Consider the following 18,617-nt stretch of genomic DNA (forward strand, 5'->3'; position numbering starts at 1 on the left):
TCTTCCCTTGGCATCAGTTAATTTTTTTTTAACCTTTACTTTCTGTCCTAGTAACTTTTTAGGACAGAAGGACAAGGGCTAGGCAAATATACTTGCCCAGGGTCACCTAGCCAGTAAGTGTCTGAGGCCAGATTTGAACCCACATAATTTATCTTCAGAATTTTAGTATATTACTGGCTTTCCCATACTTTATGGTTCACCCAAACTGGCTTCTCTCTATTCCTCACATATGGTATTCTATCTCTGGTCCCTATCCCTAGAATTCACTGACCTTACCTCCTTGGGAAAGGCCTCAATTTCAGAATCATACAATGCTAAAGCTGAATTAAGGACCTTACAGATTATCTAGTCTAATTTTCTTTGCTCTGCCATTTTAGAGATGAGAAAAATCAGCTTCCAAAAAGAGAAATGATTTGTCCCAAATCACCACACTAATAAATAGTTGAGCTGAGATTTTATTCCAATTTACCTGACTCCTAATTAGGGAGGGGTTTTTTTTTGCTACCCATATTTTCTTCCTTTTGGGATACAATAGAAAGCTTGCTGGGTCTGGAGTCAGAGGGCTCAAGTTCAAGTTCTGTTTCTGTTGCTTCTCTCTATTACTTTAGGTAAACTGCCTAACCTCTCTGGGTCCTAGTTTCTGCATACAAAATGAATGGATTGGACTCCATGATCTAAATTCTATTTCAGCTCAAAATCTATACACTTATGATTAATCCTACAGTTGTGAATGGGGAAATTGTATGTCTGCTGACTTCCTTGGATGTCCGAGTTTTAACTGCTGCATTTATGCTTGTAATAACATTCCCAACACATGGTTATTCAGTGTCTGCCTGAAACACCTCTAATGACAAGTAGTCAATAGATCTGATTTTAAATACAGTATTCCTTTCTCTACATCATGCTTCCTCTCTATCAATGGGAATGGACTGAAGTTATAGCTTGACAGCTTTCCTTTTGCTCTATCCACTGGGTCATTGACTCAAGAGATTACAGAGCTGAAGAATCTAAAGCCTCCCTTGCACTGATTCTCTTTTACCTAAGCTTTCTTCCATCTGTACATTTCTTTAAAAAAAAATCTTAAGTTGGTAACAATTCCTTGGGCATCCCTATCCATATCCACTTCTTCAGACAGATTCCATTTTTCTTCCTCATTAGATCTGTTCTTCTCTACTTTTTTTTTTCATCCCAGAAACCCCAACTGCCTCCAAGGCTTAGCTCAAGTGCTACTATTAATCTGAAGCATTTCCTGATTGCTCCCAGTTTAGTTCTTTCCCCATCTTCTCCAATTATTTTGTATTTATTAATGAGAACTCGAGCTTTTATATAAGGAATGTTTCATTTTTGTCTTTGTATTCCTAACTCCTATTGTATAGTAGGCACTCAAAAATTCTTATTGAATTAACACTATTTGAAAAATGAAGATAGGAGATAATCTCCTCAGGTGATCCCTTTCTTGGGCCAGCTCACATCTCTTACAAATGTTTAAATTGTGTGTGTTATCTCTATCATATCAAACTCTTCAAAATTTGATATTTTTCAACCCTAACTTGCAAGTGTCTCAAGACATAGAAAAACTTGGAATCCTAAGGAAATAAGTACCTCCTGAAGATCCTGAGAGACATTTAAAGCTCCCTCACTTATAGGTAAAGCAGCTGGTGGTACAACGAATGGATAAAGCTGGATTCAGAAAGACCTGAGGTTAAATCTGTTCTCAACCACTTACTAGCTGCATGACTACTAGGCAACTCATTTAATCTCTGACTACCTCAATTTTCTCACTGGTAAAATAAAGATCATCACAGTATCTACCTCAGAGGGTTATTGTGAGGATCAAATGTGATAATATTTGTAAAGCATTTAGAGATGTGCCTGGCACAAAGGAGGTGCTTAATAAATGCCTGTTTCCTTCTCCCTCCTTCATGGGTAACAGTAGTATGAAGCAAAAATATGAGTTACTTTTCTGCCCTCTTCAATGATTCTTTAATTAATTAATTAAAAACGAAATCTCTCTTCAAACTGCCTCTGACAACTTCATGTGTGCTCTTAGGTAAGTTGCTTAACCTCTCTGAATCTGATGTATAAATGAGACTGCATTAGATGACCTCTCACATACTTTCCAACTAGAATTGTGATTCTGAGTATTTATAATTATTAAAAATTAAATATTGACTTTTTAAAGGAAGTTTTTGGATTTATCATTTTTTATTAATAGAATTTGTTTCCAAGTATCTCAGCCATTCTTTCCTCTCTCCACAATATAGAAGACATCATCCAGCAAACAGATATATATCTATGGATTCTGCCTTTTCTATTTTTATTTTTCAGTTCATTCCCTGGAAGTGAACATTCACAAGTTATTCTTCAAGTATTAAATCTGTAACTGTTTATAATGTACTCTTGGTTTTGCTCATTTCTCTATTCATTATCTAATGTTCTTTCCCAGTTTAAAAAAAAAATTGTCCTTTGAGGCCCTTAAGCAGAAGCTAGATGACTACCTGTGCATGTTATGATGGAGACTCTTTTCATGCATAAGTTGGAATTTGTGGCCTCTGAGACTCACAACTCTCAAATTCTGTGATTGTTATTCTAAGAGCATTCCAGGGATGAGGGACAGTCTGAAATGTCAGCAAGGAGGACAGTTTGGCCCAATTCAGAAGGGATGTTGACCAGGTGCCAATGGGATCAGAGGCCTTCTAATGTCCCAAGCAATGTGGGCTGTAAAAGAGATTTTTTTTAATTAAAAAAAAAAAGCTCTTCCTTTTATTGGACCAAATCTACTGCATATGATTTCAACCCCTTTGTTTCTAGTTTCTCTCTGGAAACAAAGAATAAAGCTAATTTACACATTTTATAATACCACTCAATCTTCCAAAAAAAAAAAAGGGTCCATTTTTTTTTTCCTGGACCCAAAGTTATAAATGGAATTTTTTTTTTCTTTCTAAGTTTCCATTTTTAAAAATCGGTGTGGGTGGGAAACTTTGATGAGCCCATTAATGAGTTAGGTCAAAACCAAGGCAGGTGAATGTAGGAAACTGGAGGGATGCAGTTGCTGAAAATCCAGCCGTCACAAGAAGCTGTGGCATCTTCGGTCTCGTCACAATTGAGCACTTTGGCAGACCATGTCCAACCTTCAGGTGCCAATGTAACATTGAACATTTTTCTTTAGTGTACAAAGGAGGGAGCCTGCTTACCAGCCAGGTCCAGTCCCCAGTGGTATCTGGGGGGACGGGATAAGTGAACCAAACCCTTTTCTTCTCTGATTAACTGAGGTAGCAATAGGAAAGGTGGAAGGCGGTGGGCAAGGCTGGATTTCCAGAAGCTCTGCAACTTCTGGACCCTCAGTGCATGCAGGCTCTCAAATTTTCCTAATACCACCACCTCTCAGCTCCCCTTTTGTTGAGCTGCTGGTTTCCAAGGAGCTAAAAGCGTCCTTTTCACGCTTTGCATGTGGAGAGAGGTTGCTAGGCTAGCTTAGGAATCCGGGAGCGGCACGCCACCGAAGCTCCAGTGTTTTGACGCGTTCCAAGCAGTGGAGCCTTGGGAAAAGGTTCAGAAGTCCGCGAAGTCCCAGGGAGTCCTTGCTCCCAGATTCGAGTGGTTACACCACTCCAGCATATCGCTTGGCTTGCTAAGGAGCGGTGTGCGTCCTCCGCCTCCAGTAGAAGCAGCAGTAACTACAGCAGCTCCTCTGGACCCCGGGGCCCCGGGTGCGAGGACAGACCCGCACACAGCACGCACTCAGCGCAGCCCGGGGCGGGCTCGCGCGAAAACCTCAAGAAATTCTTATCACTCCACTCTACCCCCAGCTCCATCAACAGCAGCAGCAACCTCCCATCTCCCCAAGCGGAGGAATCGGCAGGGCAGAGACCCTCTTAACAGGCCCCCGGATAATGGAGCACTGACCATCACGGGAGGGAGGAAGGAGCCTCCCTGAAAGAGGAGAGGGGCACAGCCCACCATACAGCGCCGCCCGCGGAGCGCTGACTCCCCAAGACGACCATGCGGGAGAAACGGCTCACCACCGGTAGGTAGTGTAGGCCCGGCTGGGGGCAGGGGAGAGTTCCAGAGGACGAGGGGGAGGAGCCTTCGGCTTCGCCGCCATTGGCTCGCCCCGACACAGGTCCCGCCCCCAAGAGGCCCAGCGCCATTGGGGCGGTGAGTTAGAGTCCTGCCCCAAAAGACGAAGCCTGTCTTCCTTCCCTCACTGGGGACAGCGGAAGGAAACCCTTATTTTTACAAGGCTCCGCCTCCTCCACCCAGAAACCAGAAAGAGGACTGATAGTTTGTCTCACCTCAGAATACTAACCGTGAGATCCTGTTTGCCTCAGTTTCCTTAACTGTAAAATGAGCTAGAGAAGGAAATGGCAAATTACTCCAATATCTTTACCAAGAATACTTCAAATGGAGTTACGAAGAATTGGACGCCATCGAACAATTGAACCCCCCCCCCCATATATTTGGGTATATATGAGGCAAATTATATATATAGTAATATGTAGGTCCATACACATATACATTGTATGTGTATGTATAGTGTATTATGCATTATATATAGTGCTTTAACGTTGGCAAAGTGCTTTAAAAAATCTCATTCTATAGCTATCATTTGAAGTCTCCAGGTTTTCCTCACTGCTCTGTATATCTGTACACATATATGTGTGAATCAAATGATATATTTGTACTTTGTAAATTTTAAAGGACTATCACACACACACATATACTAGATATCAGTATCCTGAGTCTACACATCCACGCTCTTATTGCTTTCTCACTCCTCACTGAACCACTTTGGGCATTACTTCTTAATTAATGAAGAAAGGGAGAAAAAGGGCAGCTAGGTGGTTCAAAGGATAGAGAGCCAGGCCTAGAGATGGGAGATCCTAGGTCACTCTGGGTGCCATTGGTTTGCCATCACTGACCTAGGTTAAATCTGGCCTCAGACACTTCCTAGCTGGGTGACCCTGGGCAAGTCACTTAACCCTTATTTGCTTAGCCCTTACTGCTCTTCTGCCTGGGAACCAATACACAATACTGATTCTAGGACTGTAGGCAAGGATTTAAAAAAAGAAAGAAAGGGAGAACTTTTCCCTTCTTTCAATCCCACTGGGTTTTGGCAGAGGTCTATCTTTGGTGTTTATTTATATTTATAATAATAGATATGTACATTGCCCCCAAGCCCTCTTTGGCCTATAAGTTTTTTCAGCAATCTCTGGTTGACATTGACATTTACTTTTAGGTTCATGTATATGACATGGGTCTGTCCAATGGGTTATGTATTTTTATTTTTTCTTTTTTTTTTATGTTTTCAATTTATTTATTTTTCAGTTTTTATTTATTTATTTAGTTAAGTTAGAGTATTTTCCCTTGGTTACATGATTCATGTTCTTTCCCTCCCTGTCTCCCTTCCCTCTTCTGAAGCCAATGAACAACTCCACTGGGTTTTACATGTATCCTTGATCAAAACCTATTTCCACATTATTAATATTTATGTATTTCTTTTATCTTGGTGCTACTCATTTTTTATATAGAACAATTGAAGCCCAGAAAAATGGTTAAAACCAAAGGGACAGTAAAATTAAATTAATGGATGATGCCTATAAAAGCCCATTTTCCAACTTTAGTCAAAGGACATTATGGCTAAGGGTTGATGAGAGAGGGCAGCATGGTGGAGTAGACAGACCAACCATGAAGTCAGGAAGAAGTTGGCTTCAGATTCCTAATGTGACACACTTGTTGTGTGTGATCTGAGCAGGTCACTTCATTCCAAGCAGCTCCTGAGCACTCTGAATTGCAGTGAAGAGCCAGTCTGCCCAGGTAGAAGGGAGTTTCCTCACCTTCGCGCTCGCCATACTAATGAAATCATTGGGTCAACCTTTTCCCTATTATCCCGATTATGATGATTATTCAGGCTGTTCAGTCATTCCAGTTGTGTCAGACTCTTCACAGCCTCATTTGAAGCTTTCTTGGCATAGATATTAGACTGGTTTGCCATTTTCTTCTCTAGCTCAGTTTACAGATGAGTTAACAGAGGTAAACAGGGAAATGACTTGCCTGGGGTCACATCACTAATACATCCTCTGAGCCTAGATTTGAACTCAGGAAGATGAGTCTCCCTGACTCCAGGCCGTGCACCCTATCTACTGCACCACCCTTCTGCCCTCAGAGTGACCAATCCAGATTTACTGTCCATTAATTGTCCACTGTGAATTAATTGAAATCTGTCTCATTTTGCCTTTGGAAGAACATGGCTTCTTATGGTAACGTTTGATGGCTGTAAAGATGAATCAATTGATAAAATTCTTGGTTTTATTTTGTTTCAGAGCCGCCAATTATAACAGAAGAGGGGTTGGTAAGTACATTTTAAAAGACCAAAATGTTCTTTCTGCTGTTTTTTGTTGTTGTTGTTAGGAGTAGTGTGGAGTATAGAGAAAAAAAGCTATTATTATATTTTCTTTGTTGCTACAAGTGATAAGCATGTTCTTTTCTGTTAATAATGGCAACAGATGGGCATAAACACTTGTAATTTAAAAAAAATTCTTTTTCAATTGGTTTGCTTAAACAAAGTGGAATGTTTAATATAAATTTTCAAAGGGAAGAACTGTTTTATTGTGGAGTGCATTCTGTATCCCCTGAATGCTGAGAAATTATAATTAGATAAAGTGTTAACTTGGGATTGGTTAATTTGTATTTCATTTTTGTTTTAATTTTGTTCTGTTTAGGCTTCCGATTCAAAATTAGAGACCTTTTGTTTGCATTTGACTTATTTTGTTAGCTAAGTTTTTACTCTTTTCCATTTCAGCTTACTGAAATTCATGCTTTCTTGTTAGAGTAACTGATTTTGGGTTGATGACTAAAATAAGTATTTGTAGGAAAAAATACTTCTATATTTTAAACTTAAGTTATACATTTAAATAAAGAATTTCTCACTTTTTTTCTTTGACATTTCTGGAGTAGGTGACACTATTAGCCAGTCCTTCCCAAAGCCCTCTTCTTCTTTGGCTTCTTGATATTAAAATACTCTTGTTCTCTTATATTCTCTTACTGGCTTCTCTTTCTCTATCTGTCCTTTAACTGGAATTTTGACCAAGATTAAATCTTTAGCCCTTTTTACTTTTCTTTATATAGTCTCTTTCTCTGGAATCTCATCTGCCCTCACACATATATCCCCTTGGCTTCCATTATTATTTTATTTTTATATTATTATTATTTCATTAGTTCTTTGAAGATGACTATATCTTTCTTAACCTTTCCCATACTCCAGATTTGCATTTCCAGTTGCCTGTAGGACATTTTTATTTGAGTTGTCCTTCTGACACCTCAAATTCAACAGATCTAAAACTGAACTCATCTCTTCCTCTTCAAACAATATCATTGTAGGCTATGTTTACTACTTTGGTTCATATAGTCATATTGTCATTTATCATTGTAGTACTATTACTTTTGCATTATTATTTTTACATGTCTTGTTAACAATAATTAGACTATTTAAACTTCTAGTTTAGGAAGCATTTTATATGATTAATTCTCTCCTCTCTTCAAATCTATTTAACACAATCCTACAGATTAATTTTCCTCAAAAGGTTAATGATATTTTTCTAATCCTGTTGATATTTGAATATAGTTAGGTAAGCAGATGTTAAAAATTTATATATTTTGTTAATCATTCAAGACTTTTTGTAGGGTCTTCTATTACAAAACATTTACATTTTATTCTTTAGCTTTGGATGCATGTTAATTCTGCATTCACTTAAAATAACTTATTAAGATTACATTATTTTTTAATATCTATATTACATTTTTAAAAATTGGCCAACACCAGAAAAAAAATTCCAGGAGTATGGAAATAATGGAATTAAGTCATATTGTTAGCTTTTAATTGTTTGTGGAATTGAAATGTAATTCTCATTGACAAAATAAATACAAGTTATATGACAGCATGCCATAATGCTTTTTTGACATAATGGAAACAATTACTAATGAAATAAGAGGTTTATTATTTATAAAAGATACTTTGTTCTTGCCAGTTGCTTTTCAACTATTCAAGTTTTTAAAAATTCTTAGAATAAGCCATGTTGGTGAATAAAACCTCTATGGTAAATACACACAATTTTCTATGCATTTAGAAAATTCACATTTTCTAAGTTTCTATATATACTGACACATTAAAGCAAAGAAGGAATTGTATCCCCATAATACCTCTTCTCTTGCAGAGAAAAAAAAAAGCAACACTTTCTTACCCCTAAACCTTATATTCAGACTCTTGATATACATTGACCTTCTTTAAAACTTACCTTTTCCCACTTTTTCTTCTGTAATAAGATTTATTTCTACATAATCCTATATTTTTTTCCTCCAAGAAATCAGTGCAGAAAATACTTCAGCACCTTTATAGTGAAAAGTGAGTATTTGGCAACAGGAAAAAAAAAAGTTAAAAAAAAACTAACAAGTTTTTTACTTGTGTTCTAATTAAATTTTAAGTTTTTAAAGATAAACTCTTGGTTTCCTTGTATTTTCTTTGCATAAGTTAGCTTACAAAATACTGATTGACTTAAAAGGATTAAAAGATCTATTCTTGGAAATTTATAGTATATAAACAATGAGATAGTCATAGATTTTTACATTTAACAATATAAACATTTGTTTTCATATCACAGGAAGATTCTTTAGCAACTGATGATTTACTTGTGGACTACTTCAATGAATTTTTAAGTCTTCCAGTAAGTATATCATTATGTCATGGTATGGTTATCTTTACACATCAAAGCAATTCAATGATGTTATGATATAAAATAAATGTATTTAAGGAAATATTAATGAAAAGAAAAGAATCCACTGACTTTTCTAGGTGGTTCATGTAAAATTTTACATCTTCACAGAGTTAATTACTTAAATTTTACTTTTGTCACAGTTAAAATTATCTTGAGACTGATTTTGGTGAAAGATTATAAGTGTATGGATTATATCAGGTTTATTGGTTAGGCATCATTATCAATAAAGAGATATAGGTTTCCATGTCTTTCTTACAACCAGGGAAAACTTGAGCTATGTCAGGCAGCTTAAAAAAATTTAATAAATAGATTTTTAGTTCATTTTTCAGCTCCCCTCTCTTCAATATCCCAAGACTTCTTTAATTGGTGATAGCTAATTAAGATGTGGTCCATTAACCTATCCATTCCTTCCTATGCTCACAAGTGGATAGGTCACATACACAGGAAAAGAACCCTTGACCCATTGATTTATTAACCAAATTATGTTTAAAAAGGAAGATATTCCTTGGGATTCCCAAGGACAAAGCAAATGTGAAAAGCAGCAGACTAGATGTTGTATCTTTGATCCAAATTCTAGACATGGAAACACATAGTAATTCTCTATGATATATAGGAATTAATACAGTATATGAAAAAATTTCTCACACTTTCATATCATTTTTAGTTAAGTTACTAGAATCCCCCATTTTTTCCTTTGTCATCCTTACAGTGTATATATTATGAAGTATGTGCTTGGCATTATGTTAAAGCTTCATACAGAAAATAATATAGAATGTGAAACCTTTGAGACTCTTGTTCTTTCCTAAAATATAAGAAAAGAGTATTCAAATGGAAATAAATGTTTAAGTTGGCAGGCTAAATGGTGTAGTGCATTTGTTTTAATTTGTAGTCATTTGTTTTAAGCTCTTATTATTCTATTGCTTAGACTTTCCCATGTCTTAGCTTCTAAATAACTACCATATAATTTGAGGCAAATTGTGGCTCCTTTTTGTATCTTGATTTCCTCACCCGCCAAATGAAAGAGTTGGGCTAGATAGTTTTAAAAATCCTTCTCAAAGCTAACATACTTTTTCTTTTAAAATCCTTACTTGTATTTTAGTAATCAATTTTAAGACAGAAGAGTGGCAAGGGTTAGCCATTCTGCTTGCCCAGGTTTACACAGTGAGGAAGCATCATACCAATATTTTTAATAAATGTGAGCATAGAATGTTTACAAATGTTTATTGGATGAATGAAAGAAGGAAGAAGTATGCAGAAGAGGATAATTGAGATAGTAAGAGTTCTCAAAACTGTGCCATATGAAGAATGTTTGAAAGAACTTGAAAGATTTAGACTTAAGAAAAGAAGGCTAAAAGAAATCTAATTGCTATCTTCTGTATAATTGAAAATCTGTTACCCTAAAAAAGAACTACATTTCCCCAGAGTCCACCAACTTCCTGTTATTACATATTTTCTGTAGATAGGGGATATTAGGTGGGAAGGTGGAGGGTCCCACCTATTTACTTCCTGTCCTGAGCTTGGTAGTAAGGCAGGCATTTGAACTGGCTGATCAGCCATGGGCATGTGGTCTTTATTTTGTATTCTCTTTATTCCTTGATTTCTAGTGATCATTAATAAACCTCTTAAAATATAATATTTTATTATTTGAGATTTAATTTTAATTTTTACATTTATGGCAACCAGAAGATGGAGAAAAAACTCTCAATTTGTTTTTAAACCCTTACCTTCTGTCTTAGAATCAGTACTATGTATTGGTTCTAAGGCAGAAGAGTGGTAAGGACTAGGCAATGGGGGTCAAGTGACTTGCCCAGGGTCACACAGATAGGAAGTGTGTGAGGCCAGATTTGAACCCAGGACCTCCCGTCTCTGGGCCTGACTCTCAATCCAATGAGCCACCTTGCTGCCCCCAACTCTCAGTTTTTTTAAGAGAACCTAGATAAATTTTGTAAGCCACATTTTTCCTGCCAAGGCTTTTTTCCTATTCTACCCACTCTCGCAAACCCCGAACTCTCTTTGGAACTGCTGCCTTTTTCTTTCTCTACTTTTTGCCTGGTTGTTCTCCCTCCCAGCTCCACTGTTTTAGTTTGAGGAACTTAGCCCGGGACTCTTGGTGGAGAAGAAATAAGCCTCTTCTCTCACCCATCTGCTTGAGCCCGCATTCCTCATTCCTTGCTGCTGCCTATCCTGCTTGCTCCTAGTCCTGGTCCTGCTTCGGCTTTGGCCCCAGCCCTGACTTCATTCCTACTGGTAGCTGCTGATGTGTCTTTGGAACTCACAAACTTAGAGCAGATCTCCAGACAACTGGTAGAAACTGGGGTGTATTTTCCTTAGGCAACAATTAGCCTCCTAACTCCCTCTCTACATGGCTGGGGAAAGTAGAATTTTACCTCAGGGGGGAAGGGAAGAAGGAAGTTACTTTTCCAAACAGGAAGAAAATTACAAGCAAGGCATACTCTTTGAAAGAGCAGTACCGTGCCTATTTCAAATAGCTTCTACCATTCATGAGTACACTGATCTTTTCACTTATCTTGCCTGAGATTCAGGGGAGAAATTAATCTCCCTACAACTGTTTGTTACTTGGGTCTGGCCAGTCTCCAAGATTCATCCAGTTTGAGATTCTTCAAACTCATGTTCTCCCTCACTATGGCAGATACCACGGTTCTGACAAAAGGAATCTGAATGGATAGAGAAAGGAACTTTAAAGAGACTGGAAGTGAAAATTTTAAATCTCTTCAGACTCTATTATTTTGTGAAAGTCTCTGCATTTTATTGTATTTTGCTAATCGTTGGCTTTAAGATTTAATTTGGTTGGTTTTAAGTTCATATATTAATGTATTCAATACTATTCTGTTACACTGAATCAGTTTAAACTACTGTATTTTAACTATTATATATATTCTGTTACCTTTTCCCTATAACTATACTGAACAAAATACTGTAAAGCCCATAAAGAGCTTTTTCTTCCATTTTGCATTTGTTAAGTGTCACATAGATGATGGGTGAACTCAACCTGGCTAACAACCTTTGTAGAATTCAATTAACTAAGAAACTAAATGGTAATTCTTTTTTTTTAAACATTATTTTATTTGCTCATTTCCGAACATTATTCATTAGAAACAAAAATCATTTTCTTTTCTCCCCCACCCCCTCCCACCACCTCTCCCATAGCTGACGCATGATTGCACTGGGTATTACATGTGTTCTTGACTCGAACCCATTTTTGTGTTCTTAGCATTTGCATTAGAGTGTTCATTTAGAGTCTCTCCTCAGTCATATCCCCTCCACCCCTGTAGTCAAGCAGTTGGTTTTCCTTGGTGTTTTTACTCCCACAGTTTATCCTCTGCTTGTGGATAGTGTTTTTTAGATCCCTGCAGATTGTTCAGGGATATTGCATTGTCCCTAATGGAGGTGTCCATTACCTTTGATTGTACCACAGTGTATCAGTCTCTGTGTATAATGATTTCCTAGTTCTGCTCCTTTCGCTCTGCATCACTTCCTGGAGGTTGTTCCAGACTCCATGGAATTCCTTCACTTTATTATTCCTTTGAGCACAATAGTATTCCATCACCAACATATAGCACAATTGGCTCAGCCATTCCCCAATTGAAGGGCATCCCCTCATTTTCCAATTTTTGGCCACCACAAAGAATGAAGCTATGAATATTCTTGTATAAGTCTTTTTCCTTATTATCTCTTTGGGGTACAAACCCAGCATTGCTATGGCTGGATTAAAGGGCAGACAGTCTTTTATCGCCCTTTGGGCATAGTTCCAAATTGCCCTCCAGAATGGTTGGATCAATTCACAACTCCACCAGCAATGAATTAGTGTCCCTACTTTGCCGCATCCCCTCTAGCATTCATTACTTTCCATAGCAGTCATGTTAGCCAATCTGCTAGGTGTGAGGTGATACCTCAGAGTTGTTTTGATTTGCATCTCTCTGATTATAAGAGATGTAGAGTACTTTTTCATGTGCTTATTAATAGTTTTGATTTCTTTGGCTGAGAACTGCCTGTTCATGTCCCTTGCCCATTTTTAAATTGGAGAATGGCTTGATTTTTTGTACAATTGATTTAGCTCTTTGTAAATTTAAGTAATTAAACCTTTGTCAGAGGTTTTTATGAAGATTGCTTCCCAATTTGTTGCTTCCCTTCTGATTTTAGTTACATTGGTTTTGTTTGTACAAAAACTTTTTAATTTGATGTATTCCAAATTATTTATTTGGCATTTTGTGACTCTTTCTAAGTCTTGCTTGGTTTTAAAATCTTTCCCTTCCCAAAGGTCTGACATGTATACTATTCTGTGTTCGCCTAATTTTCTTATAGTTTCTTTCTTTATGTTCAAGTCATTCACCCATTTTGAATTTATCTTCGTGTAGGGTGTGAGGTGTTGATCTAAACCTAATCTTTCCCACACTGTCCTCCAATTTTCCCAGCAGTTTTTATGAAATAGTGTATTTTTATCCCAAAATCTGGGTTCTCTGGGTTTGTTGTATACTGTCCTGCTGAGGTCACTTACCCCAAGTCTATTCCACTGATCCTCCTTTCTGTCTCTTAGCCAGTACCAAATTGTTTTGATGACTGATGCTTTATAATATAGTCTGAGATCTGGGACTGCAAGGTCCCCTTCCTTTGTATTTTTTTTTCATTGTTTCCCTGGATATCCCTGATCCTTTGTTCTTCCAAATGAACTTTGTTATGGTTTTTTCTAAATCAGTAAAAAAAAAATTTGGAAGTTCAATGGGTACGGCACTAAATAGATAAATGAGTTTGGGTAGGATGGTAATTTTTATATTGGCTCGTCCTACCCATGAGCAGTTAATGTTTTTCCGATTGCTCAAGTCTAGTTTTAGTTGTGTGGAGTGTGTTTTGTAGTTGTGTTCATATAGTTCCTGTGTTTGTCTCGGGAGATAGATTCCTAAGTATTTTATTTTGTCTAAGGTGATTTTGAATGGGATTTCTCTTTCTAATTCTTGCTGCTGAGCTGTGTTGGAAATATATAGAAATGTTGATGACTTGTGCGGGGTTATTTTGTATCCTACAACTTTGCTAATGTTGATTATTTTGACTAGCTTTTTGGTTGATTCTCTAGGATTTTTTAAGTAGACCATCATATCCGCAAAGAGTGATAACTTGGTCTCCTCCTTGCCTATTTTACTGCCTTCAATTTCTTTTTCTTCTCTAATTGCTACTGCTAGTGTTTCTAGCACAATGTTAAATAATAGAGGTGATAATGGGCATCCTTGTTTCACTCCTGATCTTATTGGGAATGCTTCTAGTTTATCCCCATTGCAGATGATATTAGTTGATGGTTTTAGATATATACTGTTTATTATTTTTAGAAACGACCCTTCTATTCCTATGCTTTCTAGTGTTTTTAATAGGAATGGGTGTTGTATTTTATCAAAGGCTTTTTCTGCATGTATTGAAATAAACATGTGATTCTTGCTGGTTTGCTTGTTGATGTGGTCAATTATGTGGATAGTTTTCCTAATATTGAACCAGCCCTGCATCCCTGGTATAAATCCTACTTGATCATGGTGAATGACTCTTCTGATCACTTGCTGGAGTCTTTTTGCTAGTATCCTATTTAAGATTTTTGCATCTATATTCATTAGGGAGATTGGTCTATAATTTTCTTTCTCTGTTTTTGGCCTGCCTGGCTTTGGGATCAGTACTATGTTTGTGTCATAAAAGGAATTTGGTAGAACTCCCTCTTTGCTTATTATGTCAAATAGTTTGTATAGTATTGGGGATAGCTGTTCTTTGAATGTTTGATAGAATTCACTGGTGAATCCATCAGGCCCTGGGGATTTTTTCTTAGGAAGTTCTTTGATGGCCTGTTGGATTTCTGTTTCTGATATGGGATTATTTAAGAAATCTATTTCTTCTTCTGTTAGTCTAGGCAATTTATATTTTTGTAAATATTGATCCATATCACCTAGGTTGGTATATTTATTGCCATATAGTTGGGCAAAGTAGTTTTTAATGATTGCCTTAATTTCCTCTTCATTGGAGGTGAGGTCCCCCTTTTCATCCTTGATGCTGTTAATTTGCCTTTCTTCTTTCCTTTTTTTAATTAGATCGACCAGTACTTTGTCTATTTTGTCTGTTTTTCAAAGTACCAGCTTCCATTCTTGTTTATTAGTGCAATAGTTCTATCACATTCGATTTTATTAATTTCTCCCTTAATTTTTAGGATCTCTAGTTTGGTTTTCTTCTGGGGGGTTTTAATTTATTCTTTCTCAATTTTTTTGATTTGCATTTCCAATTCATTGATCTCTGCCCTCCCTAATTTGTTAATATATGCACTCATGGATATGAATTTTCCTCTAAGTACTGCTTTGGCTGCATCCCATAAGGTTTGAAAAGATGTCTCACCATTGTCTTTTTCCTCAATGAAATTATTAATTGTTTCTATGATTTCTTCTCTAACTAACCGATTTTGAAGTATCATATTATTTGATTTCCAATTAATTTTTTATTTGGCTCTCCATATACCCTTACTGATCAATATTTTTATTGCTTTATGATCTGAAAAGGTTGCATTTTTATTTCTGCTTTTCTGCATTTGAGTGCCATGTTTCTGTGACCTAGTGTATGATCTATTTTTGTGAATGTGCCATGTGGTGCTGAGAAGAAGGTGTATTCCTTTTTGTCCCTATTTATTTTTCTCCATATGTCTATTACCTCTAATTTTTCTAAGATTTCTTTCACCTCTTTTACCTCTTTCTTTTTATTTTTTGGTTTGATTTATCTAAATTTGATAGTGGTTGGTTCAAGTCTCCGACTAATATGGTTTTACTGTCTATTTCCTCCTTTAAATCTCCTAGTTTCTCCATTAGAAATTTGGATGCTATACCATTTGGTGCATACATGTTGATTAGTGATATTTCCTCATTGTCTATACTCCCTTTTAACAGAATATAATTACCTTCCCTATCCCTTTTGATCAGGTCTATTTGTGCTTTGGCTTTGTTGGATATCATGATTGCAACTCCTGCCTTCTTTCTATCAGTTGAGGTCCAAAAGGTCTTACTCCATCCTTTAATTCTAACCTTGTAAGTATCAACCCACCTCATATGTGTTTCTTGAAGACAACATATGGTAGGGTTTTGGGTTCTAATCCAATTGGGTGAGTTCATCCCATTCACATTCAAAGTTATGATTGTTACTTGTGGATTCCCTGGCATTTTGATATCTTCCCCTAGTTCTGACCTTTCTTCTTTAGCTATATCCTTTTGAACCAGTGATTTTCTTTAGGTTAGTCTCCCTAGTCCCCTCTCTTGGTATGCTTCCCTTTCTAGCCCCTCCCTTTTTTATGCTCCCTTCTCCTCCCCCTCTCCTTCCCTCCCTTTTTATACTCCCATTCCCCCTTCCCCCTCCTTAATTTCCCTTTCTTTCTTACCCTGTTGGATAAGATAAAATTCAGTATCCCACTGGATCTAGATGTTCTTCCCTCTCAGAGTTGGTTTCACTGAGAGTAAGGTTTAAGTAATACAACTTCATGCTCTCTTCCTCTCCTTCTCATATGAGAGATCTTCCCTTCCCTTTCCCATGTGTATCTTTGTATGGGAAAGATTATTCTGTTTAGTCCTCCCCCCATTTCTTTAAGTAAATCTTAGTATTGTTGATGCTTCCCCCCCTCCCTTTTCCTTTCTTTGCCCCCCCTTTCACCAAATCTTCTCGATGCCCCAATCTTTCCCTATGCATGATTCTTCTAACTACTCTTATGGTGCATACAATTTTTGAGAGTTACACATTATATTTTCCCACATATTAATATATATGATTTGATGTAAATGTAGTCCTTATAGAAGAGAGTTTGACTTAATAAAAAGATAAGATTTATCTCCTTTTCCCTTTCTTTCATATTTACCTTTTCATGTTTCTCTTGCTTTCTGTGATTGGATATCAAATTTTCCACTAAGTTCTGGTCTTTTCTTAGGAAATGCTTGGAAATCTTCTATTTTGTTGAATGCCCATACTTTCCCCTGGAAGTATATAGTCAGTTTTGCTGGGTAGTTGATTCTTGGTTGGAGAGGCCCAGCTCTCTTGCCTTTCTAAATATCGTGTTCCATGGTTTGCGGTCTCTTAGTGTGTTAGCCACTAATTCATGTGTGATCCTTATGGGAGCCCCCCTATATCTGAAGCTCCTCTTCTTGACTTCTTGTAGGATTTTCTCCTTTTCTTGGAAGCTCTTGAATTTGGCAATTGCATTCCTGGGGGGTTGTCTTTTGGGGATTTAGTATCGAAGGTGTTCTATGAACCCTTTCTATTTCTATTTTGCCCCCTTGCTCCAGAACATGTGGGCAATTTTCTTCTATAATCTCCTGTGGTATAGCATCAAGGTTTTTGTTTATCTCTGGTTTTTTGGGGAGACCAATAATTCTCAGGTTGTCTCTTCTTCCTCTGTTTTCCAGGTCTGTGACCTTTTCAGTGAGATATTTTATGTTTTCTTCTAATTCTATATTTTTTTGGATTTGCTTTATTAATTCTTGCTGTTTTGCATGCTCACTGTCTTCCATTTGCTTCCAGCTCTTTCTCCAATTGTGAAGTCTTGTCTATCAGACTGCTGATCTCTTTCTCCCATTTTTCTTTCCGGAAGGTTTCAATCTTTTGGGTAAGCTCCAATTTGAGATCTTCCAGAGGTGGTGGATAATTTCCATTTTGGGAGGCATGTTTTGGTTTTGTTTGGGTTTCATCCTCTTTCTCTTCTTTTCCTTGGGTACTCCCGCCATAAAAGTTTTAAATAGTCACCTTTTCCCCTTTCTTCCTGGAGGCTTGATTTTGGGCCATGTGAGCCATCCCTTTGGTGGTTTTACTCCCCTTTCCTTATTGGTCTGGGGTCTGGGTGATATGGACGGGTTTTCTGTGAATTTAGGTTGCCTCAGACTAGTTCTTCCCAGCCTCTGAGGTTTCTTAGAGCGCAGGCCCCTGTTCTCAGCACAACCATCCCTGTGTTCAGTGCGGCCGCCCCTTTGCTCTGCGCGGCCACCCCTGTGCTCAGCACAATCTCTCCTGTGTTCATCGCGGCCACCCCTTTACTTAGTGCAGGATTCTCCCATGAAACCTCCCTGAGAGGTCGTTTTCTTGCCGTCTTTAGATCCCAAAGACCCTGGTGTGCTCCCCCAGACAGAGACATTCCTCATTCACTCGCTGTTCCAGTCAGCACTCTGATACCTTACTCTGGTTTGGTGGGGGGGTTAGGGGGGGTAAGGGTGGCTCAGTTCATGTTTTTGTGCAAGCTTTTCCTCCTTCTTCTTATTGTGTGGATATGTTCAAGGCCCACGTACCTTTGTTTCTGTGGGGTACTGGAGAGTCCTTCCGTTCTTCCAAAGGCGATTTTCATGCTCTTTTGAGTTAGTCTATTTCGTTAGGTGCTGGGGAGAGGAAGCGATTCGTGTCTAGATTGCAGCCATGTTAACCAGGAAGCTTAAATGGTAATTCTTAAGGGGTCTTCAGAAATAATTATAATTAACTAGTGGTTTTTGAATGGATGATTTTTTCATATTTATATTATAAAGAATGTTGTATTAATGTTGTACCTCTCCTTGGCTAACACAGTGTGTCACTGATTATAAGCTATATAATTTTGATTTTTAAAACTCTTTTTTATTACTGTTTTTCCTTGCATGTGCAATATAGTTCTGAGTTTTATTTTTCTCTCCTTTTTGTATTTAAAGCACATGTCAACAGTATTGAGAAGATTTTTCTTTAATTTTTTTATTTTGCAGTAATATGTTTAAAATACATTTGTTCTAATATTAATGCATACCCAAAAAGCTTTAGACTATAAAAATGATGCCATTGGTTGTTTAAAAAATTATGGGACTTTGCTTAATGGTT

At 37.3% G+C, this 18,617-nt stretch overlaps 1 protein-coding gene across 7 annotated transcripts in view; it reads left to right on the top strand.

Moving 5' to 3' along the window:
- Positions 1 to 2,933: 2,933 nt before the first annotated feature.
- The window catches only part of RGS22 (regulator of G protein signaling 22), a 179,188-nt gene continuing 163,504 nt past the window's right edge, over positions 2,934 to 18,617 (top strand). For 6 of the 7 annotated variants that reach the window (XR_008917546.1, XR_008917547.1, XR_008917549.1 and 3 more), the window contains exons 1-3: positions 2,934 to 4,027; positions 6,324 to 6,352; positions 8,658 to 8,720. Coding sequence is in view for 2 of the 7 variants with exons in the window: in XM_056823271.1 (XP_056679249.1) it covers positions 4,003 to 4,027; positions 6,324 to 6,352; positions 8,658 to 8,720 (117 nt within the window). In the remaining 5 variants the exon portion in view is untranslated. The remainder of the gene's footprint in view (positions 4,028 to 6,323; positions 6,353 to 8,657; positions 8,721 to 18,617) is intronic. The other variant, XR_008917548.1, reaches the window with a different exon arrangement.

The sequence above is a fragment of the Monodelphis domestica genome, chromosome 3, assembly GCF_027887165.1.
Source record: "Monodelphis domestica isolate mMonDom1 chromosome 3, mMonDom1.pri, whole genome shotgun sequence".
NCBI classification, from domain to species: Eukaryota; Metazoa; Chordata; class Mammalia; order Didelphimorphia; family Didelphidae; genus Monodelphis; species Monodelphis domestica.